This window comes from Neofelis nebulosa, chromosome 4, assembly GCF_028018385.1.
Source record: "Neofelis nebulosa isolate mNeoNeb1 chromosome 4, mNeoNeb1.pri, whole genome shotgun sequence".
NCBI lineage: Eukaryota > Metazoa > Chordata > Mammalia > Carnivora > Felidae > Neofelis > Neofelis nebulosa.
The window spans coordinates 167,578,994-167,602,282 of record NC_080785.1 but is presented as its reverse complement, the minus strand read 5'-3'; the positions used below and the strand labels follow the sequence as shown (position 1 = coordinate 167,602,282).

General features: G+C 60.0%; 1 protein-coding gene across 9 annotated transcripts in view; it reads left to right on the top strand.

The window, feature by feature from the left end:
• Window positions 1-23,088, top strand: part of CELF5 (CUGBP Elav-like family member 5) — a 47,796-nt gene extending 24,708 nt beyond the window's left edge. The window contains exons 1-12 of one of the 9 annotated variants that reach the window (XM_058729007.1): window positions 2,773-2,995; window positions 5,079-5,127; window positions 7,403-7,531; window positions 9,328-9,407; window positions 11,330-11,476; window positions 12,088-12,229; window positions 12,324-12,470; window positions 14,027-14,089; window positions 14,658-14,741; window positions 17,406-17,549; window positions 19,717-19,884; window positions 21,190-23,088. In XM_058729007.1, the coding sequence (XP_058584990.1) occupies window positions 2,789-2,995; window positions 5,079-5,127; window positions 7,403-7,531; window positions 9,328-9,407; window positions 11,330-11,476; window positions 12,088-12,229; window positions 12,324-12,470; window positions 14,027-14,089; window positions 14,658-14,741; window positions 17,406-17,549; window positions 19,717-19,844 (1,320 nt within the window). In that variant the 5' untranslated portion in view covers window positions 2,773-2,788 and the 3' untranslated portion in view covers window positions 19,845-19,884; window positions 21,190-23,088. Of the gene's footprint in view, window positions 1-2,772; window positions 2,996-3,560; window positions 4,862-5,078; window positions 5,131-7,402; window positions 7,532-9,327; window positions 9,408-11,329; window positions 11,477-12,087; window positions 12,230-12,323; window positions 12,471-14,026; window positions 14,090-14,657; window positions 14,742-17,405; window positions 17,550-19,716; window positions 19,885-21,189 lie in introns of those variants that run through there. The other 8 variants (XM_058729006.1, XM_058729010.1, XM_058729009.1 and 5 more) reach the window with 8 other exon arrangements.
• The last annotated feature ends 201 nt before the right edge of the window (window positions 23,089-23,289 follow it).

Below are 23,289 nucleotides of genomic sequence, written 5' to 3'. Positions count from 1 at the left end.
GATGCGGTTTAATCAAATCTCAGCATTCTGGAGTAGGATCCTAAATTAATCACAGAAGCCCAGAATAGGACCCGGAACGGACCGCAGGACCCGGGAGTCCACGCTGGGCAAATGCCGCAGATCGAGCTGATGTTCTCCGTTGGGCCGTCCGTCCCCAGGATGGGGTTCCTGGACCTGGAACGGGGGGCCGTGGGGACAGCGGGTCCAGCTGGGTCTCTCGGGGGTCGTGCCATCAGAGACGACACCATCCGTCCTTTCTTCGTGAAGGTCTCGAGGGGCGGAGGACACCCCAGTTCTGCAGGCTGCCCCCCTGTTCTTGTGTGCACCCTGGAAAGGGATAGGTTTGTCCGTCTGGCTGCGGATCCCCCCGACGGACCCCTCCTGACACCCCTTCTATGCACACAGGGGTTTCTGAGGTGACCCCCCCCCCCGCAAGACCCCCTCCCACATCCCACGACTTGGCTCAGAGCCAAGCCGAACCTGAGAAGGCGCAAGGGGCCCCACGGTGGCTTGACCTTCCCAGGCCTCAGTTTCCTCATTTGTGAATGGGATTGCAGAAGTGTGAATGGGACTGAGGGCCCTGGGCGTGACACCTGCCGGCTGCTGAGCCTGGCAACAGGAGCCTGGCACATCCACGATGAACGAATGAATGAACGAACGAACGAATGAACGAACTGTCGCAGGCAAGTCAAGCCTGCAGGACTCTGGGCCAGTCTCGTCTTCCCAAGCCCGGCTTCTCCCCCTAAAGCGTATACACAGCTGGGCACAAGGTCTTGACTTACTCCCCGCACGGGGTGCTGGGCCCAGCACGGGTCCAGCTTGCTCTTTGCCCACGGGGACAGGGACTGGGTTTCACTTTCTGGGGAGTCTGGAAGCCATAGGTTTTGTCTCATTTCATTTCACTTGCCATTTGGGGACCCCGGGCCGGGCCTCTGGTGGGGAAGGGGCGCACAGCCCCTCAGCCCCTGCCCCTAGGAAGTCACCCAAGAGGCACAATGTGTGTGTGTTGGGGCGTGTGCCACAATCAAGGTGATGCCTGGACAAAGCATTGAAGCAGAGGCACTTGGAGAGGTGGCCTTCAGGGAGAGGTGGCCTCGGAGGGGCCTGTTCGCACTGAGGATGGGGTGTGTGTGTGGGGGGGGGGGGGAGTGAGATGCAGTGATGTCCCGGGGGCATGGGAGGAAGGCAGAGGAGGAAGGCAGAGGAGGAATGCCAGGATGCGACTCCCGGGGCAGTAGGGAGCCACAGCAGCGCCTAGAGCAGGAGAGAGGCTTGCTCTGGGTGTTTGACAGAAGCTGGCGGGGGCCCCCGCAGGAGAAGGGGAGGCTGTAATGGTGGCTTGGGCCCCACCTTGCTTTCTTCTCCTCCATACTACCCAGAAACAACCCGGTTGGGGCCTCTCCCGGGCCCCCACGTCTTCTAAAGGACCGTCTTCCGGGCCCCAGCCTGACTACCAGAGGCGCCTCCTGCAGTCCCTCCCCCAGTGGCCTCAGTGTCCCCATCTGTAACACACACAGGTCAGACACAGGGACCCCGGTTTCTCAACGGTGTATGACTTCGTTGAGGTCACCCAGCAAAAGCTGGGGGCAGAGCAAGGACTGGACCTCAGCTACGTGATGTATGCCCCCCGCCGCCCCCAGAGACACAGACGCCCCCCCAGAGCCCCGGCCCACAGGACCCTTGGCTGAAGGGTTGGCTGGATCCTAAGAGGACCCTGAGGAAACCATCAGGAGACCCGGACTCTGCCTCTGACGTTCTCCTCTCCCTTTCTGATTTGCCCATCTCTAAAACGCGAATGTTTCCGTCTCATAAAGTTGTTTGGAGATTGGATGAGTCGGGGGTGTAGGTATTCCTCCAGCATGAGAAACTGTCCCCCCCCCAAAACTCTTACTCATACTTCAAAACCCACTGCACTATTCCATCTCCAGTGCGGCCCCAGTAGCCTTGGGCTCTTCACTGCTCTGAGCTCTGGGGTCTCCAGGAGCCGTTGATCCCTAGCTCTGGCTCAATCCTGACCTCTCAGGTCTGGGAGTGCCTGGCTCTGCCTGTGTCTCCCCTTGGGCCAGATTACTGGGGTCCTCCCTGGGGTTGCAGCCTGACTCGGCATGGGGGAATGTTGTGGAATAAATGAAAGGGGGACGGGAGGGGGGAGGGAAGGGACGCAGCGATGGGGAGCCAGAGAAGGTGGAGGAGGGAGGGAGGGCACTAGGCAGAGACCTCGGTGGGACAGATGGAGAGAGGGAGCCGGAAGGAGGTGGGCAGAGCCAGATGGGCGGGCAGGGGCGACAGGAGGGGTGTGGGGAGACCCAGCTCCCCACTCGCGCGGGGCAACGCCGGCAGGGCCCGGCCTCTGGCGGGCGGATCGTCAGCGCCCGCCGGGCGTCGGGCGCGGGGAGCGAGGCGCGGGGCCGGTGCGTGCGTGCGGCGTGTGCGCGCCTGTGCGCCCGGGGCCGGGCGGGCGGCGGCACGAGGCCAGCCTGGCGCGCGTCTCCAGGCCGGTGGGTAAGGCGGGCCGCGGGGTGCGGACGGCCAGGCCTCGGAGCCTCGGCTTTCGAGTGGGGGACCGGGGAGGAGGGGACTGACTGCCCGCCTGGCTTCTCGGGACCAGACCCAGACCCCCGCGGCTGCCCCGCGCCGAGCTGACCCAGGAGGGGGAAGGGGCCTCCCAGGAGGCGGAAGGTCCCAGGCTCCGCAACCGGGCTGGTGGGGGGGGGGGGGGGCGGGGGCGGGGGAGATGGGGCGCAGGTATCCAGGCCACGAGAGTGGGGCGGGGGTGGAGGGTGCGGGGATGGGCACAGGTTCCCTCCCCGTGGCCCCCCCACCTCGCTCCCTCCCTCAGCGCATCCATCTCCAGAAGATTATATTTAAATATCTCTTTTGTGCAAGGCAGGAGCTGGGCTCGCCCCTAAGAGGCGGTTTCCATGGCAACAACAATTGCCAGCTTCCGTGTGGTGAATCAGCGTTGCCATGGCAACCCCATCCTCATCTGCCCAAGGTGCTGGGCGGCAGGGGGGGGGGGGGGAGGTGAGGGCCAGCGGAGGCGGGGTGGGAGGGGTGGGGGCGAACAGGAGGCTGGAGCTCAGGTGCCCCCTGTCCCCCCACCTCCCTTCACAACCTCAGTCTGCGCGCAGCCCAGAACCTGGTCCCATCTGGTTGAGCAAAATCTCCCCTCCCGCCTCCAGCTAGCTGGGTGTGGTACCCAGGTGGAGAGGGCCCGGGGTGTGTGTGTGTGTGTGTGTGTGTGTGTGTGGACATGGTGGGGGAAGGGAGAGCCTTTCCCAGGTGGTCAGGGTCCCTCTGAGGATGTGGCTGGGTGGGTGGCAGGAACTGGGGACACCGGAAGGCCTCTCTGCTTCTGGGGCTCCCAAGGCTGAGTTCAAATTGAGGCCGCCCATATGCGCGCAGAATGGGGAGGGGCTCAGAGAGGGTAGGGAAGCTGGAGAGGGGGAGGGGGCGCAGGGAAAGAGGGTGCAGGGTGAGGGAGGGGACTCAGACTGGGGGTGTGGGGCAGTTCGGGGTCTAAGAGAAGGGGAAGGAGATCTGGGGGTTCACAGTTGGAGAGGGGTCTCTACTCACGGGACTGGGTAGAAAGATCCTTAGAGTTGAAGTCTAGGGAGGCTTAGTGCCTTCACTCACGCACCATGACCTTGGGCAGACAACCTCTCCCGGCCTCGGTTTTGACATCTGTAGAACCTGGGGAAAGCTGCAGCTCGCTGGGCAGCTGCACAGTGACCAGAGGGCTGACGTCCCCCAAGCACCTTCTCCGAATGGCCATGGGGACTGTCTGACCTTGGAGGGGGTCTGGGACGGGCACGTGTTCCAACCCCAGGCCTGGTGCCCTTCTATGCTGTTGTGTGTTGGCCGCCTCCTCCTGGTCCGTTCAGTTCGGCAAGCTTCTCTGGTTCTCCCTGCTGCCGCGAGAACGCAAGACACAGGCACTCGCTGCCCCGAAGCAGAGGGAGGAAGGGTTGCCTGCGTGGGGCTTTTGAGCGGGGTTTTGAAGGATGAGTAAGAGTTCGCCAGAAGCACCAGGCTTGGAGGAGGATCCCATTCTCAGACCAGTGGAGAAGCAAATGTCACCCACTTCCCACATCCCTTGAGTTGGTTCTCAGATATCCACCTTAGCTCCTCCCCATGGCTGGGTAAGTTTGGGGGTGGGGATTACAGGAGGATTTCTTCCATCGAACATCATTTTCGGTGCTGGAGGTGGAGGACAGGAGGGTCCAGAACACCGAGTCCACACTGAAAGCTGGCCCACTCAGGTACGACAGTCCTCCCACCCAAGGCTCAGAGAGCTGGCTAAAAGGAGTTGCCTTGGTGGCAGTCAGCTAGTGCTCAGTAACAAACCAACTCAACCCTCTTATTTGGTCATGATTCCACGGGTCGGCGAGCACAGACGGGGCTCAGCTGGGCGGTTCTTCTGCTGGTCTCTCCAGGGTCACTCGTGCCGTGGCAGTCAGTCAGGGCTTGCGGGGCGAGCCGGGAGAGGACAGCCTTCCTCCCACAGGCTGCCTGTCATTGGGCCTCTCAGTGCTTGAGGTCTCCCGTCCTCCTGTCCTGCCTCGGCTTGTCCAGCTGGCAGCGCGAGGGTCCCAAAAGAGGAAGCTGCAAAGTCTCTCGAGGCCGGGGCTTGGAACTCCCCCCACTTCCCCGCCACCACACTCCACTCGCCAGAGCAAGTCACAAGGCCAAGTCCAGATGCAGAGGGTGGGGACATAGACTCCAGTCTTTGATGACAGAAACTGCAAGGTCACATCACACACAGGACCAGAGGAGTTGGGCATCTTTCCAAGGAGCATACAGCACTTGGGAAGGCAAGGAGGCTTCCTGCAGCAAGAAATATTGTTACTGGGTTTTGAAGGTAAAGTAAGAGTTTTCCAGGCAGCATGAGTGAAGCCCTGTACCTGGGACTGTGTGTCCGTTTAGTTTGGCTGGTTTGCTGCTGGAAGCTGGTGGGGTGCTGAGCCCGGGGAGGGGGGCAGGGTGCCCGGCGGGGCTCGGACGTAGCCTCCCCCCCCCCCCCCCCCCGCCACGCCGCACTGCCAGCCTTGACCTCCTCCTCCCCTCTCTCTCCACAGATGGCGCGGCCGATCCAGGTGAAGCCTGCGGACAGTGAAAGCCGCGGAGGTAGTTGTCATCTGTCCGTGGCCACCAGGCCGGGGGTCGGCGGAGGAGCCGGGGAAGGAGGGGAATCTCTGATCAGAAGGATGTAGCCGCCACCTCTCCGCTCACACGCCTAATGGTGGTGGGAGAGGCAGAGTCCCCTAGCTAGGGTAGGGGCAGGAGAGCAGGGGGGCTCTGTCCTCTCTTCCAAGCCCAGGAGTCAGGAGTAGGGGGTCTGGCTGGGTCCCGCCGCTGGCCCCTAGAGCTTGAAATACACCCCTCCCCTAGGGTGCAAAACTGGGGGTCTTCTGACGCAGAGGGGATGGGATCCCTGAAGGGGTCCCTGAGGGGAATCGCTTTTTCTGTGCGTGTGCGTGTGCGTGTGAGCACGCATGCCTTGGCACGCCCGTGTACAGATGTGCACGCGCGTTTCTGCGGCTCCTGTGGTGGGGGTGCCTGCCTGCCGGTGCGCATGTCTGTGCGTGGGCGTGCGTGTTCGAGCGTGTGTGCTTGACCTTCGAGGCTGGGCGAGCGGGTTCTCCGGCTGCGGGTCTGGACCGTGTTGGGGACCTGCCCACGGGGGCGTGCTCGGCTGTCCCCAGTGGCATCGGGGCTAGTCATTCTTGGAGAGTTTCCTCCCCGCCCCCCCCCCCCCCCCATCTCAGGTGGACTGGGTGGCGTGCGGGGCAGGGCTGTTAGGACTCCTGTGTGTGTGTAGGAGCCTGGGACAGCCCATCTGGGTTGGGGCCTGTTTTCACACTCTCCAAGCTGGCTGCGAGTGTAGGGCAGGGGTTGGAGAGGGGGTCTGTGTATCTCCATCTCTCCGCTTCTCTCTCACTCTTTTAGTAATTCTTCCCCTCCTCCTCCTCCCCCTCCTCCCCTTCTCCTCCCCCTCCTCCCCCTCCTCCTCCTCCTTCTCTCCCTCCTCCTTTTTCACTTCCTCCCCCTCCTCCTCCCCTCCTCTCCTCCCTATCCTCCTCTTCCTCCTCCTCCCCTTCCTCCTCCTTCTCCGCCTCCTTCTCCTCCTTCCCCTCCTCCCCCTTTCCCTCCCCCCTCCTTCCCCTCCTTCTCCCCCTCCTCCCCTCCTCCTCCTCCTCCCCTCCTCCTCCTCCCCTCCTCCTCCTCCCCTCCCCCTCCTCCTCTTCCTCCTCCTCCCCTTCCTCCTCCTTCTCCGCCTCCTTCTCCTCCTTCCCCTCCTCCCCCTTTCTCTCCCCCCTCCTTCCCTCCTCCTCCCCTCCTCCCCCTCCCTCTCCTCCTCCTTCTCCTCCTTCCCCTCCTCCCCCTTTCCCTACCCCCTCCTCTTCCCCCCTCCTCTTTCACTTCTTCCTTCCCCTCCTCCTCCTCCTCCCCTTCCTCTCTCTTCTTCTTCTCCTCCTTCTTCCTCTCTCTGTTTCACCCTCTCTCCCTCTCCATACCTCTTTCTCTCTCCTTATCTTTTTCTCTCCTTCTGTCTCTCTGGTTCTCTCCGTACTCCTCTTTATGTGTCTCGCTTTGTCTCTTACTGTCTCTCTCAGTCTCTCTCTCTCTCTCTCTCTCTCTCTCTCTCTCTCTCACCTGTTTCTTTCCCTGACTCTCAATCTCTCCGCGTCTGTCCCTCCTTCCCTCCCACCCTCATGAGTGACAGCTGCCAGAGAACAGGTTTCCATAGTAACCCAGCTCGGCATCCCTGGGAGACCGAGCTGCCATGTTCCTGATTACAGGGGGGCAGCGCAGTTACCGGAGGGAGCAGGACTCTGGTGCCTCATACGGCAGACGCTGGCCCAGCCAGGCCTGCAGCCAGGCACCCGCCCCAACCCACCAGACGGGGGCTCCAGGCTTCCAGGCACCCGGTCCTGCGCACACACATGCCCTCACTCATTCGGCAGGCACCTGCCCGGCTCCTTTTGAGCCAGCGGCGCTCACCCGCGACGGGGAAATCTAGATGGCAGACAGACAGACAGACAGGGGCCCAGGCCAGGCACTTCTCACGCCAGCACTGCGTGTGGGTGCTCTGAAGGCAAGGAGGGAGAGCGCATCTTTGCCCGAGGGTGGGAGCAGTGAGCGGTGGCCCTGAGGATTGAAGGGAGGGCACTCCAGGAGGGGCGCACTGCGTGAGCGAAGGCTCCAAGATGCGCCCGAGCAGCGCACGTGGGAGGGGGGACAGACCCGGCGCGGGGAAGCTCGTGGCTGTGTCCTCCCGCTCACAGGCCGAGCAGGGGCCGGCAGTGCTCCCCCCGGGCGCTGCTGCCTCCGTTCGGTTGGAGGGACCGAGAAATTCCCGGAGGCCAGGACTCGGCTGAGGGGGTGTCTCCGCCCACAGGGGACCGGAAGCTGTTTGTGGGGATGCTGAACAAGCAGCAGTCGGAAGAGGACGTGCTGCGGCTGTTCCAGCCCTTTGGGGTCATCGACGAATGCACCGTGCTCCGCGGGCCTGACGGCAGCAGCAAAGGTGACCGGCGAGCCGGGACTGGCCCTGGGGCGAGGCTGGGCGCGTAGGTGGGGATGGGACTAGCTCCTGGGGGCGGAGCTGGGCACTTGAGGGGGCGGGACTGGCTCCTGGGGGCGGGGCGGGGCACTTGAGGGGGCGGGACTGGCTCCTGGGGGCGGGGCGGGGCACTTGAGGGGGCGGGACTGGCTCCGGGGGCGGGGCCGGGCACGTGGGGGGGCGGGACTGGCTCCTGGGGGCGGGGCAGGATACTTGAAGGGGTGGGGACTGGCTCCAGGAGGCGGGGGTGGAGGAGAGCACGTGAGAGGGCGGGGTTGGTTCCCGGGGGTGGAGCTGGACACTTGAGAACGCGGGACTGGCTCCTGGGGGCGGGGCCAGGCACGTGGGAGGGCGGGTTGGCTCCTGGGGGTGGGGCCTACAGGTACTTGATGGGCCGGGACTGACTCCTGAAGGCAGTGGGGCAGGGGGCGCGGACTGGGTGACCAGGGCTGTCAAGTCCCACGGGGTCCTAACTGTGTGCCATGTCCCGATACGCTGCCTGTGTCCACCTGGCTCTGTGGGACAGTTTCCTGTGGACTGTCGGCCTGATCCTGGCTGTACCATCCAGGAAAGACTTTAATGGTCTCCAATGTTTCCCTGTCTGCCCATGTGGCTGTATGTGACTATGGACGCCTGCCTCTCTTAGTGTCTGATTCTTTATGCCTGAGTGTCTAAATGACTATTGCTGTCTGAGTTTTCATGAGTCTGGTGGTGTTTGTCTGTCTACCTGATTCTACCCGTTTAGTCCATCTGTCTGGCACCAACTCTCAGCCTGCCTGTCTCTGGCTCTTGCAACTTTTAATCTTCTAGGACTGAATGTATCCCATGGTCCCTATTTGCTTGGCTCTCTCTCTTTTTAAAAAATTGATATCCATATACTGTAAAAACTCCTCTTTTTTAAAACATACAGTGAAGTGCTTTTCAGTATATTCAAAAATTGTGCAACCATTGCCACTCTCTAATTCCAGAACATTCCATTGTCTCACCCCACCTGCCTGGCTCTTCCATAGTACTGTCTCCGGAATTATGTCTAGTGGTCTCTCCTTATGACTGTGTGTCTGAATTTACCTATGTCTGGTGGTCCCTGGCTATCTGTCTGCCCAATTTCTGATTTGGTCCTGTGTGACTAGCCAGCTGGGTCTGCCCTGTCTGGTTCGTTCTTTCTTTCTTTCGTTCGTTCGTTCCTTCCTTCCTTCCTTTCTGGTCCCATCTCTCTAACTCTGGTGACATGGGCATATCTGTCTGGGTCTGAATGTATCTGTGCCTGACTGTACCCACAGGACTGTATCTCTGTGCCTGTGTCTGAAGGTTTGTCACCATCACTCTGCATATCTGATTTCAGCTCTGGATCTCATGGTGCCAGGGGCTGGTGGGTGTTCTCGAAGCCCGTGCCCTTCCCTTGTTCCAGCGGGCAGGGTCTGCCTCCCTGACTGTGCACCGCTTCGCGACATCCGTCTGACTGTGCGTGTGACAAATAGCTGTGTGGCTGGCTGGCTTTCTGAGTGAATGGACGGCCAACTGGCTGATGTCGACCTCTGTGGCTGGCTGTGTGCTTGTCTCGTTGCCTGATCCTTTATTGTCCAGCTGTCTGTCTGGACACATGACTGCTTGTCTCTCTGTTCTGACTGTCCGGCCTTCCGGCTGCCTGTGTCTGACACTGGCCGTCCAGGGCTCCCGGTCCCCTCTCCTGCGGCCCCTGCCCCCCCCCCCCCGAAAGACCCCGTTGCCCTCACGCACTCTCCTTCCTTCTCTTGGGGCAGGCTGTGCCTTTGTGAAGTTCTCCTCCCACACCGAGGCCCAGGCGGCCATCCACGCGCTGCACGGCAGCCAAACCATGCCGGTGAGTAGGACTGTCCCGGGCCCTGGGGCGGGCAGGGGGGAAGGGGGAGGGGACAGGGACGGAAACGCTCGCGACCGTCCCAGCCGTCCTCGGCCTCTGGCTGGTCGTCAGCGAGGCACAGGCGGAGGAGGAGCGCGCCTCTGATGGCGCCGTGGGCGGGTGTACGCACACGAGGGTGACTGCGCACGCGCGGAGCGTACGAGGACGCGAGCGTGCCAGTGAGCGTGGGGCTGCGCGTGGACTAGCGCGTGTGTGCCTGTTCACGTGTGTGCGAGGGAGAGAATACGTGGGTGTGCGCACATGCCCGTGGGTGTGAGTGCGTGTGTGTGTGCCTGGCAGTGGGTGATTGTTAACGTGCACGTGAGCTGTGTGCGTGTGAGATGTGCGGATACGTGTGTGTGCTGGCACACGTGTAAGTGTGTCGAGTGGGTGTTTTTGTGCGAGTCGACGGTGCAGTACGTCCGTGGGTGGGGGCACGTGTGTGTATTGAGTGCATGCGTGTGTGTGTGTGAGTGTGCCTGGGGGCGTGGGGGGGGGCAGGGGCGTATGTGTGCATCTGCAGGAATATGTGAGGGCAAGTGTATGCGTGTGTGTGAGCGTGTAGGTCTGCGTGGGTGGCGTTTGTGTGCACGTGTGTGGGTATGCGTGTGAGTATGCGCACGCGCGCGTGTGTGTGTGAGCGTGTGTACGCGTGTGGGTGTACAAGAGGGTGTCCTGGAGGGGCGAGATCCCGAGAGGTAGTTTGACTTTGTCGAGGCCAGCAGGGGGACGTGTGGGGCGTGGGGGATGACGACACGGATGGGGGGGCAGCGGAGGAGCAGGGGGGCGGCTGGAGGGGCTGCGGTCCAAAGCTGAGGAGCACGGCTTCTTAGGGCGATGAGAGCCACGGAAAGTTTTGACAGGGGAGGGAAGGTCGTTTGGACACGTCCCCTGGGCCAGGGTGGGGATGGGCAGGGGGCAGGACTGGCGCAGGGAGAGGCCGGGGAGGACCAGCCGGGCTCTGGGAGTGGCCCTGCCCTCTAGGAAGCAGGTGCCGGGGGCCACCATCACTGTACGTGAATGTCCAAATCTGCCAGGGGACGACAGGCCTTCCAGAACCAACTCTGCTCTCAGCTGGTCTCAAAATGGGTGTGCAGGGGGCGCCTGGGGGGCTCAGTCGGTTAAGCATCCGACCCTTGATTTCGGCTCAGGTCGTGACCCCACCGTTCGTGAGTTCGCACCCCATGTGTGTGCTGTCAGCGCAGAGCCTGCTTGGGATTCTCTGTCCCCCTCTCTCTGCCCTTCCCCCACTCAGTCTCTCTGTCTCTCTGTCTCTCTCTCTCAAAATAAATAAGTAAACCCCAAAAAACTAGGTGTGAAGGGCAGGGCAGTGTCAGAGCTTCCGGTCCCTTGCTCTCTGGGTACTTGGGCATCAGTTTTAGTCCCTAGCGTGGCAGGATTCATTCAGGCTTTCTCCTGCAGGGAGCTGACCAGTGAGGAGGTGTCTCAGGGAGTGAGCTCGCCATCAAAGGGGGCAACCTCTCTGATGGTCGGTGTCTCACCTGTTCTCAGGTGTGAGTGCGTTACAGGTCCCCGTCGTTCCTCTCCAGCAGTCGGCTTCTCCACTTTTGAGAGTGTGGCTGATAGGCCGGGTCCTCTCCTGGGCCCCAGACACAACCCCCCGGGGCCCAGAGGCCCCACCTGTGCGCACCGGCGGCCGCACGGTCAAGTGCGAGACCCAGGACGCCGAGCTCTGAGCTGTTCTCGCTGCGACGTGCATGTCCCGCTGCGGCGGGCCCATGGGCGGGACTGAGACCTCCCGGCATCTACCCCGCGCGCGCGCGCGCGCGCGGCCAAGGCCCTGGGCTGGCGTGGTTCCAGGAACCCAGAGTCCTGGCTACCTGCCTCCTTCTTTCCCTCCCTGCTCGCCGCCGCCCCTGCAGGGTGCCTCCTCCAGCCTGGTGGTCAAGTTTGCCGACACGGACAAGGAGCGGACGCTCCGGCGCATGCACCAGATGGTGGGCCAGCTGGGCATCCTGACGCCGTCCCTCACCCTGCCCTTCAGCCCCTACAGTGCCTACGCCCAGGCTGTGAGTGACCCCGGCAGACGCACGCCTGTCTCCCAAGGCCACTCTGGGGGTTCAGCTCAGTCTCTCTCTCTCTCTCTCTCTCTGCTTTCTGTCGAGGGCTGCTGCCTCTCTGCTCCTCTTCCCGCCTCCTGCCCAGTCTGTCTGACTCGGGGTCCTATCCTGGCCACGGCCGAGTCCCCACATCCAGGCTGATTCCTGAGCCCCAGCCCCAGCTGAGCCCTCCAGCCACGAACCGAGCCCCAGGCCCAAGCCGAACCCCAGCTCTGGACTGACACAACCCCATGCTTAGCTCCAAAAGGAACCTCTGAATCCAGGCTGACTCCCCACTGAGACCTGACCCTGGCTGACGTCCGTGTTGGCTGATCCCCGATCCCGGACCAAGCCCCAGTTCCTGACTCAGCCCTGACCTGAAGACTGAACCCTGATCCTAGACTGACCCTCGATCCCAGGCTGAGCCCCACAATTCCTAATGGAGGCCTGAGCCACGATAGCCAGGCTGACCGCTCCCCCACCCCCGCCAGTTACCAGAGGGCCAGGCCTCCCCCAGGGCGTCACGACCTCAGGGCAGGTGCCACCCCGACTGTGCACGCTGACTCCCTCTCCGCCCCCAGCTCATGCAGCAGCAGACAACGGTCCTGTCCACGTCGGGCAGCTACCTGAGCCCTGGCGTGGCCTTCTCACCCTGCCACATCCAGCAGATCGGCGCCGTCAGCCTTAACGGGCTGCCTGCCACACCCATCGCCCCTGCCTCTGGTGAGAGTCCGCCGGGGGCCTGAGGATGGCGGGCAGGGCGGGGCCGGGGCCAGGGCCAGGCTCAGGCTCCCCATCGCGCTCCTCTGCCCCACAGGACTGCACTCGCCCCCGCTGCTTGGTTCCACTGCCGTGCCCGGGCTCGTGGCTCCCATCACCAATGGCTTCGCTGGCGTCGTGCCCTTCCCTGGGGGGCACCCTGCCCTAGAGACCGTGTATGCCAATGGCCTCGTGCCCTACCCAGGTAACGTGAGTGGTTCCCCCAGGGGCCGAGGAGAGGGGGTGGGGCCGGGAAGGCGTCTCTGGGACAAGCGCGGGTTCCTGTGCCCTGGTGCCTAGGAAACAGAGGCGGTCTCAGCTGGACAGATGTGAGCGGTGGGCACAGAGAAGGGGGCTGTAGCAGGGTGCGTAAACATGGGAACTTTATACCCAGGTATTTATGGGTGCAGATTCCAGTTTGGTGGCCCTAAATAGTTTCCGTGAGTCTCTGGGCCTCAGTTTGCTCACCCGGGAGATGGGGCAGATAACATCGGACATCTCATGAGGTTGCACGGACAGTGGACTCAGTATATAAAATGCTGAACGTGTCACCTGTCCTGAGAACAGCAGCACCATCCATCTTAGTTATTAATCATTGCTGTTTCGGAAGACGTCAGTAGCCTCATTCATTCATTCATTCATTCATTCATTCATTCATTCAGTATTAACCATGCCCTGAGCTAGGCTCGGCCCTGCCTTTGTGAAGCAGGGGCCCCATCTTTCCCTTACTTAGACCACAATCCCCAGGCAAGCATCTGCCAGTAGCTGGCAGTATCTGTGTTTCCACCATTGAGGAGAACTTATTTTTATTTTGAAATGATTGGAGCTCACAGGGAGTTTCAAAAATAGTACAGAGAGGTCCCAGTACCTCCAACCCAGTCCCCCACCCCCACCCCCCGCCCACCATGCTAACATCTTACATAACCACAGCACATTGTTGAAACCAGGAAACTGACGTTGGTGGGGTACAATGAACTCAACAGGAGTTGGAGATCTTACTCAGAGTGTGCCACTTTGTACGTGCCCTCGCTTGTTGTATGTGTGTTGGGGGGGGGGCATTCTGTGCCATTTTATCACAGGTAAAGATTTGGGTAACCACCACCACAATCAAGATACAAAACTTCTCCATCAATACAGAGTGATTGGTGCGTGTGACCCCTTTAGGGGCACACCCCACCACCACCCCGTCCTCTAGCAGCCTCTCTCTCCATTCGAGCAGAATCTTTTGGCTGAATTTCCCCCCGGAGGCACCAGCTCTAGTGGTCTGGACAACTTCTCCCCTCCCCTTACCTCCACCATCGCCCCCGCCACCCCCCCCCCCCCGCCCAGGGGCAGTTGGGTGGTGGGTGGTCACAGCCACATGAGGGATCCAAGGGGTATCTGATGAGTGACATGTGGGGGTGCGAGAGAGGGAAAGGGATGGGGGTGATGGGGAGCAGAGGCCTGAAGTCCTGGAGAATCCAGAGAATAAAAGGGAAGAGGGAAAGGGTCCAGATGGGGACAGAGAGATGGGGGTGATGGTTAACCTCTCTGGAGTCCTGTTCGACTTCGCCATTATCTATCTGAGTGGCCCCGTGCCAGTTGCTTCACCTCTCTGAACCTCAGTTTTCCCACCTGTAAAATGGGGGCCACACCTGTAAAAGGTTAATGCGGAGGTGAAGCTGGGGCGGATGTTGCTCTCCTTTTGGCTCCGAAGTTGCGGGGGTAATTGGAAGACTTCTGCTGCCCCCGTCCCACTCAGTCCCTCCGTTTGCCCCGCAGCTCAGAGCCCGACCGTGGCCGAGACCCTCCATCCTGCCTTTTCCGGCGTCCAGCAGTACACAGGTACGGAGGGCAGTCCAGCCCAGTCCGGGCGGGGCCCCGCCCCTGGGCCCCGGCTTTTCCACCTGGCCTAGCCACGCCCCTAGCCACACCCCGCCTCTGGCCCCGCCCCTCGGCGGACGCCCTCTCCTTCGGCCTTCCCGCTTGCACCTAGCCACGCCTCCTACTTCTGGCCCTGGCCCAATCCCAGGTCTTGGCCCCGCCCCCTGCAGCTTCTGGCCCCGCCTCTTGGGTCCCGCCCTCAGCCGTGGCCCTGCTGGTCAAGCTCTGGCCCCACCCACTCGGATCTTCTGTGGCCTTGGCCACTCCTTCAGGCCCGGCCTCGGCTGTGGCCACGCCCCCTCCCGCTAGGAGGCCTTGCCCCCACGCCGTCGAATCATGGCTCCGCCCCATTCTTCCCCGTGCCCTGGCCCCTCCCTGGGCCCGCCTCCCGTCGTGGGCACGCCCCTCTCCGCTCCCAAGGCAACTGTGGCCCCACCCCATAGTGGCCCCGCCCCCGCCCGCCTCGAGCCGCCCCGCCCACCGGCCTTACACCTGCCTCCGCCCTGTGTCTCGCTCCCGGTCTCCGCAGCCATGTACCCCACCGCGGCCATCACGCCCATCGCGCACAGCGTCCCCCAGCCGCCGCCCCTCCTGCAGCAGCAGCAGCGAGAAGGTGAGGGGGCCGCGACCTCCCCCGGGCGCCAGCCCAGCCCTCTGACCGCCCCCTCCACCTCCAGGACCCCGAGACCTCAGGGAACCGCGGCTTTCTAAGAGTGCGGCCCGCGGGCCACACAGACCTGGGTTCCTCTTCTGGAATGTGGGAACCGTGCTAGCTTCGACCCCCTAGGACTAGCGGTGACCCTCCTCCCACCCCACCCCCACCAGCCTTCCTCCGCAAGACGGGATGGATGGTTCTCTGAATTTCTGGAAAGGACACTCGTTTCGAGGTGGTGGGGGGCCGTGGCGATGAGGTATCTGGGGTGAGCTGAGGCCTCCCCAGTAAAGTGGAAGGAGGGAGGAGGTGGATTCTGGAGTCAGACAACCGGGATTAAGATGCACCCAGTTCTGACTGTGCCATCATAAGGAAAGCGCCTCGCTGCCCTGTGCCTCAGTTTCCTCCCTTGCAGCAAGAGCAGCCATCCGTGTCAAGAGGCGCTACTGGGAAGTAGGCAGGGCCCGTCCTGACACAGTGTGGCTCAGCACCCCCAAGGCCCTTTCTCTTGTCATGCAGCTAGTGAGGGTGGGGGAGAGGTGACCAGCTAGAAAAGCCCCCAGACACTCCCATGGCCAGGGGAGTCCCGCAGACTGAGTTCTTTGAGGCTCTGCCCCATTTCTCCCTTGCCCTTGGCCTGTGAAAGGCGGGGAGGCATTGCCAGGGTACAGGCGCTGGGCTTTGGAGGTGAGCCCTAGGCTGAGGGGTCCCCAGCTCTGCCCACCAGCTGCTACCCGTTCCCGGATTTTCTATCTCCAGGGGGCTCTGTGGTCAAAGTCACAGACAGCAGACAGGAGGGTCTGGCAGTCCCTGCACCTCCGATATGACTTTCAATAACCTCCCCCGCCCCACCCCCCCACCCAGGGAGGGCCGGTGAGAGCTTCAGAGAGGACCTAGGTGTCTCAGGTCTGATGGCTCAGACCTGGGTGTCTCCTTCTCCAACTTCCCCCAACCCTGGGCCGAGGAGGTAAAAGCTAGTTCAGATGCGGTCAAGCCGCGGGTTCTGGAGCGTCTGCCCAGCATGCAGACGCTCGCAATACAATCTAGAAGGTTCCTGCTTGAATGGGGTCAGGATGCACCATTCAAAAGCTCCGTCCGTGACACAACAAAACAAAAGACAGAACCCTAAGAGAAACGACGGCACGGCGGCATGCATGTCAGCGGGCTCAAAAAAAATACAACAGATGTGGCACTTTGTCTTGGAAAAGGCCTCACGTTCGTTCGCGCGTGGAGGTGGACACAGGAAGGGCTGCAGCTGTGAGGTGCTGTTAAGTGACACAAAGAGGCTTGTCTGAAGTCAGAAGGGGAGTCGGATCCCCAGATGGGGATGCGTGTGGCTCGCAACACGCTTGGGGGCCCGAGAAAGTGGTAGGTGTTGGAACCACCTGTGTGTTGGGGGCGGGGGGGGGGGGGGTGCGCGCGCACTGTTTTCCGCGAGGTCCCACTCAGCTGGGTGCGGCTTCTGCATTCACCTCCCGTGTCGTGGACATGAGATAGCACCCAAGCAAACGTGAACTTTGTGTCACGGTCCAAACTGTGCCATCGGCGTCAGTCGCCATGATCCCCTTGGAACATGCTTGTATTTGAAAAACAAGCATGATCAGAACTCTGGTCCCAATCAGGAAGGAAGGCTTGGATGTGAATGTGTCATCTGGGATTTAACATTTGCCAGGAGGGGGGAGTGCTCATGTCCGGGGTGAAGGGAATTCTGGTGCTCTGGGGATTCTCCCTTGGTTTGTGGGGACTGTGGGGGAAGGGATTAGGGGCAGGTTTGGAGAATGCGTGTGACTCCAGACAATGAAGGTTTTTTAATTGGATTATTATTTACAGGTTCTACATGAGTCATGCGTTGGGGATTATTTGGAGAGGGGATGGTTTAGAGAGGTGGCTGTGCCGTTAAAAAATTCTTTCCGGGTGGTGTAGTATATCATTTTAAAATGACCTGGCGGTCTCGGGATATGTGGGTCCGGGGACTAGAGAATTTTCTTTTTTTTCTTTTACTTGATTTTACTTTTGTGTCGTCTGAGTTTCGAAGATGATTCAAGGTTTGGAGGATTAGCCACAGTTTTGAAACACATCTAGATATTTGGGGTTTGGGACCAGGAATTGGTCGTCGTATTGTATTCTGTGATCATCGGACTTGTAGGGGGGGAAAAAATGAACATTTTATTTTAAAACCAGTTTTAGATTTACAGAATTAGTGCAAAGATAGTACAGGGTGTCCGTATACCCCCCCCCCCCCCAATTCATCTCATGTTGTAAACGGTCTGGAGTTTCAGGGGTTTTTCAGGGGGTTCAGGTTGTCTGGAATTTTGGGATTATCCAGGGTCTGGCATTGAGGGATTTATCTCAGATTTGGGGGGAGGGACCGGCCGAATTTTGTAAATTATCCGGGGCCCGAGGACCTCCGGAGGTTCGCAGGCCCCAAGCGCGGGATTAGACAGGCAAACGTGGGCACACGCCGCGCGCCCCTCCCCGCCGTCACCACGCCCTCCCTGCTGACGTCACGGCGCCGTCCTCCAACCGCCGGAGATGCCGGATGTGGGCTCCGGTCCCGCGCCCCTCCCCCGGGGGGTCCGCCTCCTCTCCTTGGGGGCTTTATGTCTTTCTCTCCCCTACCTGCAGGTCCCGAAGGCTGTAACCTGTTTATCTACCACCTCCCCCAGGAGTTTGGAGACACGGAGCTGACGCAGATGTTCCTGCCCTTCGGCAATATCATCTCCTCCAAGGTGTTTATGGATCGGGCCACCAACCAGAGCAAATGTTTTGGTGAGTCCCTGTTGCAGGCACCCGCCCCGTCCCCCACTCCGCTTGCCAAGGAACAGGGGCCAGGGAGGGCGCAGTCAGCCATGAGACAAGTGTGGTCCAAAGGGATCACATTTGTGAATTAGGGTGAGCGCTTAGGAAGCACCTACGGTGTGCCAGGCCCCGTGCTGGGTGCGGATACACGGCAGTGAAGGAAACCAACAAAGTTCCTGCCCTCGAAAGCTCACAGTCCTGCTGCGCCGTCCAACAGAATATTCTCCACTGGTGGGAATGTTGCGCGTCTCTGCCACCCGAGCCGTCAGCCACACATGGCTACCAGCCACCTTAAGTGTGGCAGTTCAACCAAAGAACGGAATGTTTAATTAAATCTAAATTTAAATAACCGCCTGTGGTCAGCGATGAGGGCGTTGAAAAGCACAGGTTTCTGGGTAGGAGCTGGAAATAAAGCGGGACATAGGCCAGGGGGCTATAGATGGAATGCAGAACGCCATCAGTAAGGAAATAGAAACTGATCTGCAGGGGGTGATGTTTCAACTGAGACCCAAGTGAGGAGATTTTCCAGCCAAGGGATATGTGGGGTAGAGGGTTCCAGGGAACAGCACATGCAAAGGCCCTGGGGCAGGACCTGTCTGGCATGTTGGAGCAACAGCGAGGGGGAGACCCATGTGGCTGGAGCAGAGTGAGCAAGGGGAAGAGAGGGAGGAGGGGAGGGCAGGGAGGGGACGTCGTGCAAGGCCTTGGGAGGACTTCCTTGTCCCCGGACACAGGAAATTAAGGCTCAGAGAGGCACTGCAACTTGTCCAAGTTCACACAGCAGCAAAGAGACAGAACCTAAATTAGAACCAGTCTGTTTGACCCCAAACTCGGGACTCTTAATCCCACCCTGTGTTATTCAAAAGGCTAACTGTTGCCTATTAAGCACTTCCTGTATATACTCCGTGTCCAACCGTAAAATAGAAGACTTGCCCCCAGAGGTGCCTGGCTGGCTCAGAGGAGCTGCAGCCTGTGACTCTTGATCTCGGGGTTGTGAGTTCAAGCCCCACGTGGGTGGAGAGATTATGCAAAAATAAAAAATCTCCAAAAAAGAAAAAAGAAGCTTTGCCCCAATATCCTTGGAGGAGAGAGAGGCACAGAGTGGCCCAGCAGCCGCACCAGGAAGGACCCTCTGCCAGTGCCTAGGTGCCTCCTCTGCATCCTGCTTCCAGGAGGAAGACGGAAATGGGGGGGGGGGGGGGACACTCAGTCCCTTTCCACAGTGAGGGGTCCCATGCCTTCTCTGAGCCTTAGTTTCCTCATCCATATGATGGGGGACAGGTGTTAGGGGAGATGATAAGATGTCACCCCTCCCCAACTCCTCATTCCCCCATGGCTCCCCATGGGCCTCAGCAAGACTGCTCAGCCCTGCCCCCAGCTCCGCCTGACCTCCCACCCGGCCTCCTACACGGAGCTCAGGGACCCCCACCTCCAAATGCTTGTGCATGCAGACCCTCGCCCCAGAGGGCCCCCCGGCCCCTGTGGCCTCCACACCATCGAGGACCAAGAGGTGAGGGGCCAGGAGTAGGGCAGGGTGGTCTGGGGGGTGGAAGTTTGAGGAACCCCAGGCTGGAATGTTTCTCATGGCCTCACGGGAGACAGGGGTAGAGAGACCGTCAGAGACAAAGACAGAGATAGAGAAAGAGGGATAAAAGGCAGAGGGAGGGAGAAAAGAAGGACAGAGAGGAGAGACCCAGGACATTCGGAGAGAGAGAGAGAGAGAGAGAGAGAGAGAGAGAGAGAGAGTCCCATGCACAGTCAGGACCCCAGAGGGATAGTGGTCTTGGAGGGGCCACACGGTTAGCATCCGGGGTCTAGATGGAGGCAAGCATTCAGGACAGGGAGGGAGGGAGGACGCGGCCTCACCTGTCCCCCACCGCCGGTCGGGAAGTCTCAGCACAGCAGACCCCAGGTAAGGAGCAAGCGTCCCATCCCCAGAAGCAAGTGCAGAGGGGGACAGGACCAGGCCCGGGCTGCTGTGCGTGCCTGGCCAGCCCTCCCCCCTGCCCCATCTGCCCCTGCCAGCGCACCCCCCCCCCCCGCCCCCAGGACCCCAGGGAAGCCTGGGCTGCCGCCCTGGAGCCAGCAGAGGACGCCCACGTGGCCCACCATCGCGGCTCCGCCCCGGTCTCCACAGGCTTCGTGAGCTTTGACAACCCGGCCAGCGCGCAGACCGCCATCCAGGCCATGAACGGCTTTCAGATCGGCATGAAGAGACTCAAAGTGCAGCTGAAGCGGCCCAAAGACCCGGGACACCCCTACTGACCGCGCCCACAGCCGCCCGGAGGCTGCGGGCCTGGCCCAGGTGAGCCGCCAGGCGGCCCCACCCGCCCCCACCCCCGCCCCCCCCCCCCCCCGTCTTGGCCAAACACCCCCTCGTTCTCCATGCCCTCCCCAACCCCCAGGGGGGATGCCGCTGGAGACCACAAGGAGCCCCCAGGTTGGGATGGTGGGGACAGAGCTAGAGAGTCACCCTCCAATCCCCGCTTTGATCAGGGCTGGGACAGAGGGTGGAACTGGGGTAGAGGGGGGTTGGGGAATCCTTCCAGAAGGTTTTGAAGGATGAATAGAAGTTCACTTGAGAGGCCAGGTTTGGTCTGGGGTGGGGCATGCTTCGAGGGAGGGGCTTCTGTCCTGTCCTGTGACTCTCCCAGCTGGGCCCCTGTCCAAGTTCCTCATTTGGTGTCACCCGCGTTCAGTGAACTGGCAAAAAAGTGGAATGTTTGCCCCACTCACCAGCATGCCCCCCCAAAAGAGACCCCCCCCCAACAAATCCCCAAGAGTGTATTTTGCCACCAGAGAGAACAACTTTATCAACAACTAAGCACCTTCTTTGGGGGAATGAACAGTGAGCCTAAGGGGCCAGTAGGGAAACATAACTGACCACAAGCCTTGATGAGCCTCATCTGTGAAATGGGTTCACGAAAGTCGCCTCCCCAGAAGCAGCAGGGAGGATCCGCTCGGGGACGCGGTGTTTTCCCAGCTGAGCCCAGGACCTGCCACCTGGAAAGCTCTTGATCATTTGTTTTGATTTTGTTTTTGTTTTGTTTTTAATCATGAGCGCCGTCGTCATCAAAGCGCCGCGCCTGGGGTCTGGCGCAAAGTAGATGCTCAGTTAGGGGCTGCGCATGCTTTTCAGACCCTGCCAAATCAGCACCCGCAGAGTCGAAGGTCACGGGATCAGACAACTAACAGGCGACCCATGCACTTTAACACCCTGGGACAGCAAATCCTTTCTGAGCACCTACTATGCGCTAGGCACTGTTTGGGGACAGCGCTCGGGGACACAGCTGTGAATGACCAGAAACGGGGCGGGGGTTGGGGGAGAACTGCCTTCGTGGCAGGGAGCAGGGGAGGCAAGATGAGACAAGAATAAACACAACTGTTTGCCCCCGGGGGTTGCCAGATGAGGAAACAGCCTCGGCGGCCAGTCCTTTCCAAGGCGGACCGCTGGCCTCTGAACCTGGAAATGGACTCTCTCTGAGCAGACAGGGGCCCTTGGGTTCCTGGAACCCAGCCTGGCCAGGGCAAGGGGGGCGGGTGGGGGGCGATGTCGTCGGCCTGCATGCCCCCCATCACCGCACCCTAACGCCCCTCCCTTCTCCGCCAGGTGAGGGGCCTTCCCACCCCAGGAGGGCCTCCCGCTTCCAACCGACCCCGGACTTTTCCGTAAATTACAACCAAGTTTGGACACCAGCCCCACCCCCTCCCGTCTCCCCTTGCCCCCCGCCCGCCCCCTAATGTGAAACACTACTGCGGGCCACACAGAGTGGGAAGGGGGCTTCGTGGTCCGCCCCAGCTGGGGAGGGGGGCTCCTGAGTTGGGGGCCGAGGGCTTCACTGCCCCCACCCTTGGTGGCTTCCCCAAATTAAATCACAACTTTTCCTATATATATATATATGCATATATATATAGAGCTATAGACAGTATATATATTTTTTGAGTATAGATCATGGGACCAAACTTTTCCGACTTCCTTCCATCCAAGAGAAGGTGACCCTGGCCCGGTCACTCAGCAGGGACATAAGAAGGGCTGAGGATGACCGGGCAGCCCAGTGTGTCCCCACCTCCCGCTGTCATGTCAGACCAGGGCACGGAGAAGCACTGGGAATCATCAGCCAACGCGATATACCTCCAGGACATTGGGCCCCTGCCACCGACGTTCTCGCAGGCCCTTGGGCTCGGCCAGCTCGAGTGTCCCTGGTCTTAGCTGCAGCTTCTGGAACCCCTACCCCCTCCCTCACCCCAGGGCCCTGCCTTCCCCGATGTAGGCAAAGAAGAGACCCCCCTGGCCTCCCACCCCCACCCCCGTCATAGCCTTACTCATGTGACCAATAGCCCTTAGCTTTCCGTCAGGGGCAGACAGGGTCGGGGGAGCCCCCCTGCCCCTCGCGCCCCCTCCCAAGGGCAGGCAGCCGCCCTCCCTGCCTTCGGATCACCAGCCTGGAGTTCACGATCTCATGACCAAGATCGCCACGCGCGTTGGACAAACCCAACCCGCTCTGGCCCAGCACCCCTTTACCAGAGATACCTCTACAAATAATTTTTTTTTTTGAATTTTGGTCTTTCTGAGAAGATACAAAGAAGAAAAGAGAAAAAAAAATGGGGAAAAAAATCAGACAACAGTGGATTTTTGTTTCCTAGTTGGGGCGGGGAGGGAGGTCTTGTGGGGCGCCTCTGTATAGCTACTCAAACTGCGAAAACCCATCTTGAAGCACAGAGTCAAGTTCGTTGGACGTCCAGTGGGGCCTCTTGCCAAATGAGGCACCAGAGAACTTCGTAAGCTCAAGAAAAAAAAAAAAATTTGTAAAGAAAAAACAGCCTTCCCTTTTGTTTCTACCAAAATGTGTTGACTGACCCAGAAAAAAAAAAAAAAAGAAAAAAAAAAAAACCACATAGCAAAAAAAAAAAAAAAAAAAAAAGGAAAAGAAAAAAAAAATCTTATGACCAACTTGTTTCGATATTCCAGAGTTTGATAATTGTTCCGAGACACTCTAGCGTGCCTGTGTCCTGTGCGTCTGCGTGTGCAAGCGTGTGCTCAGGGGCCACGAGGGGGCCTCGTCCGCGTCCCCGGCACCTGCCCAGCCCCGGGCCAGGCCTGCTTGGGAGAGCCTGCTGGCGTGCAGTGGCGTTGTGTCCTTCTGGTCCATGTTTACTGGCTGTAAATACCATTTTTATACTCCACATCGAAGACCTACGTGATTTGTACGATGTACTTTATTTCTGCTACGAGTAATTTCATGAAGTTTCAACTTGCAAACTGACTTTTGGAGACAAATCGCCACACACACACACACACACACACACACACACACACACAGAAAAGGAAGACAAGAAAGGAACTTACAGGGAACTTTGGGTGGACTGGGTTTGCATTTCTGGCTGGAGAGGTCCTTGGCACTGTGCTGTGTTTCAGGTGAGAAGCTGCAACCATCATCTTAATGTCCAAACGCCTCTCTTTGGTCTGGAGAAACTGAAAGTTTATTTAATAAAAGTTTTACTTGCTAAAGGACCGGGTCCTCCCTGATTTTCCCTCTCTCGTCCACAAAAGCCCGCGTGCGTCTGGCCCCAGCGAGTTTCCCCGGGGCCAGAGAAAAACCCAGGTTTCAAGTGAGGGGATGCGGGAGGAGATATTCCGAGAAGGGAGGTCTGAAGAATCCATCTGATTCTTCCAGAAGTTGAGGAAATGGAACCTTTCCTCCTCCAGAAG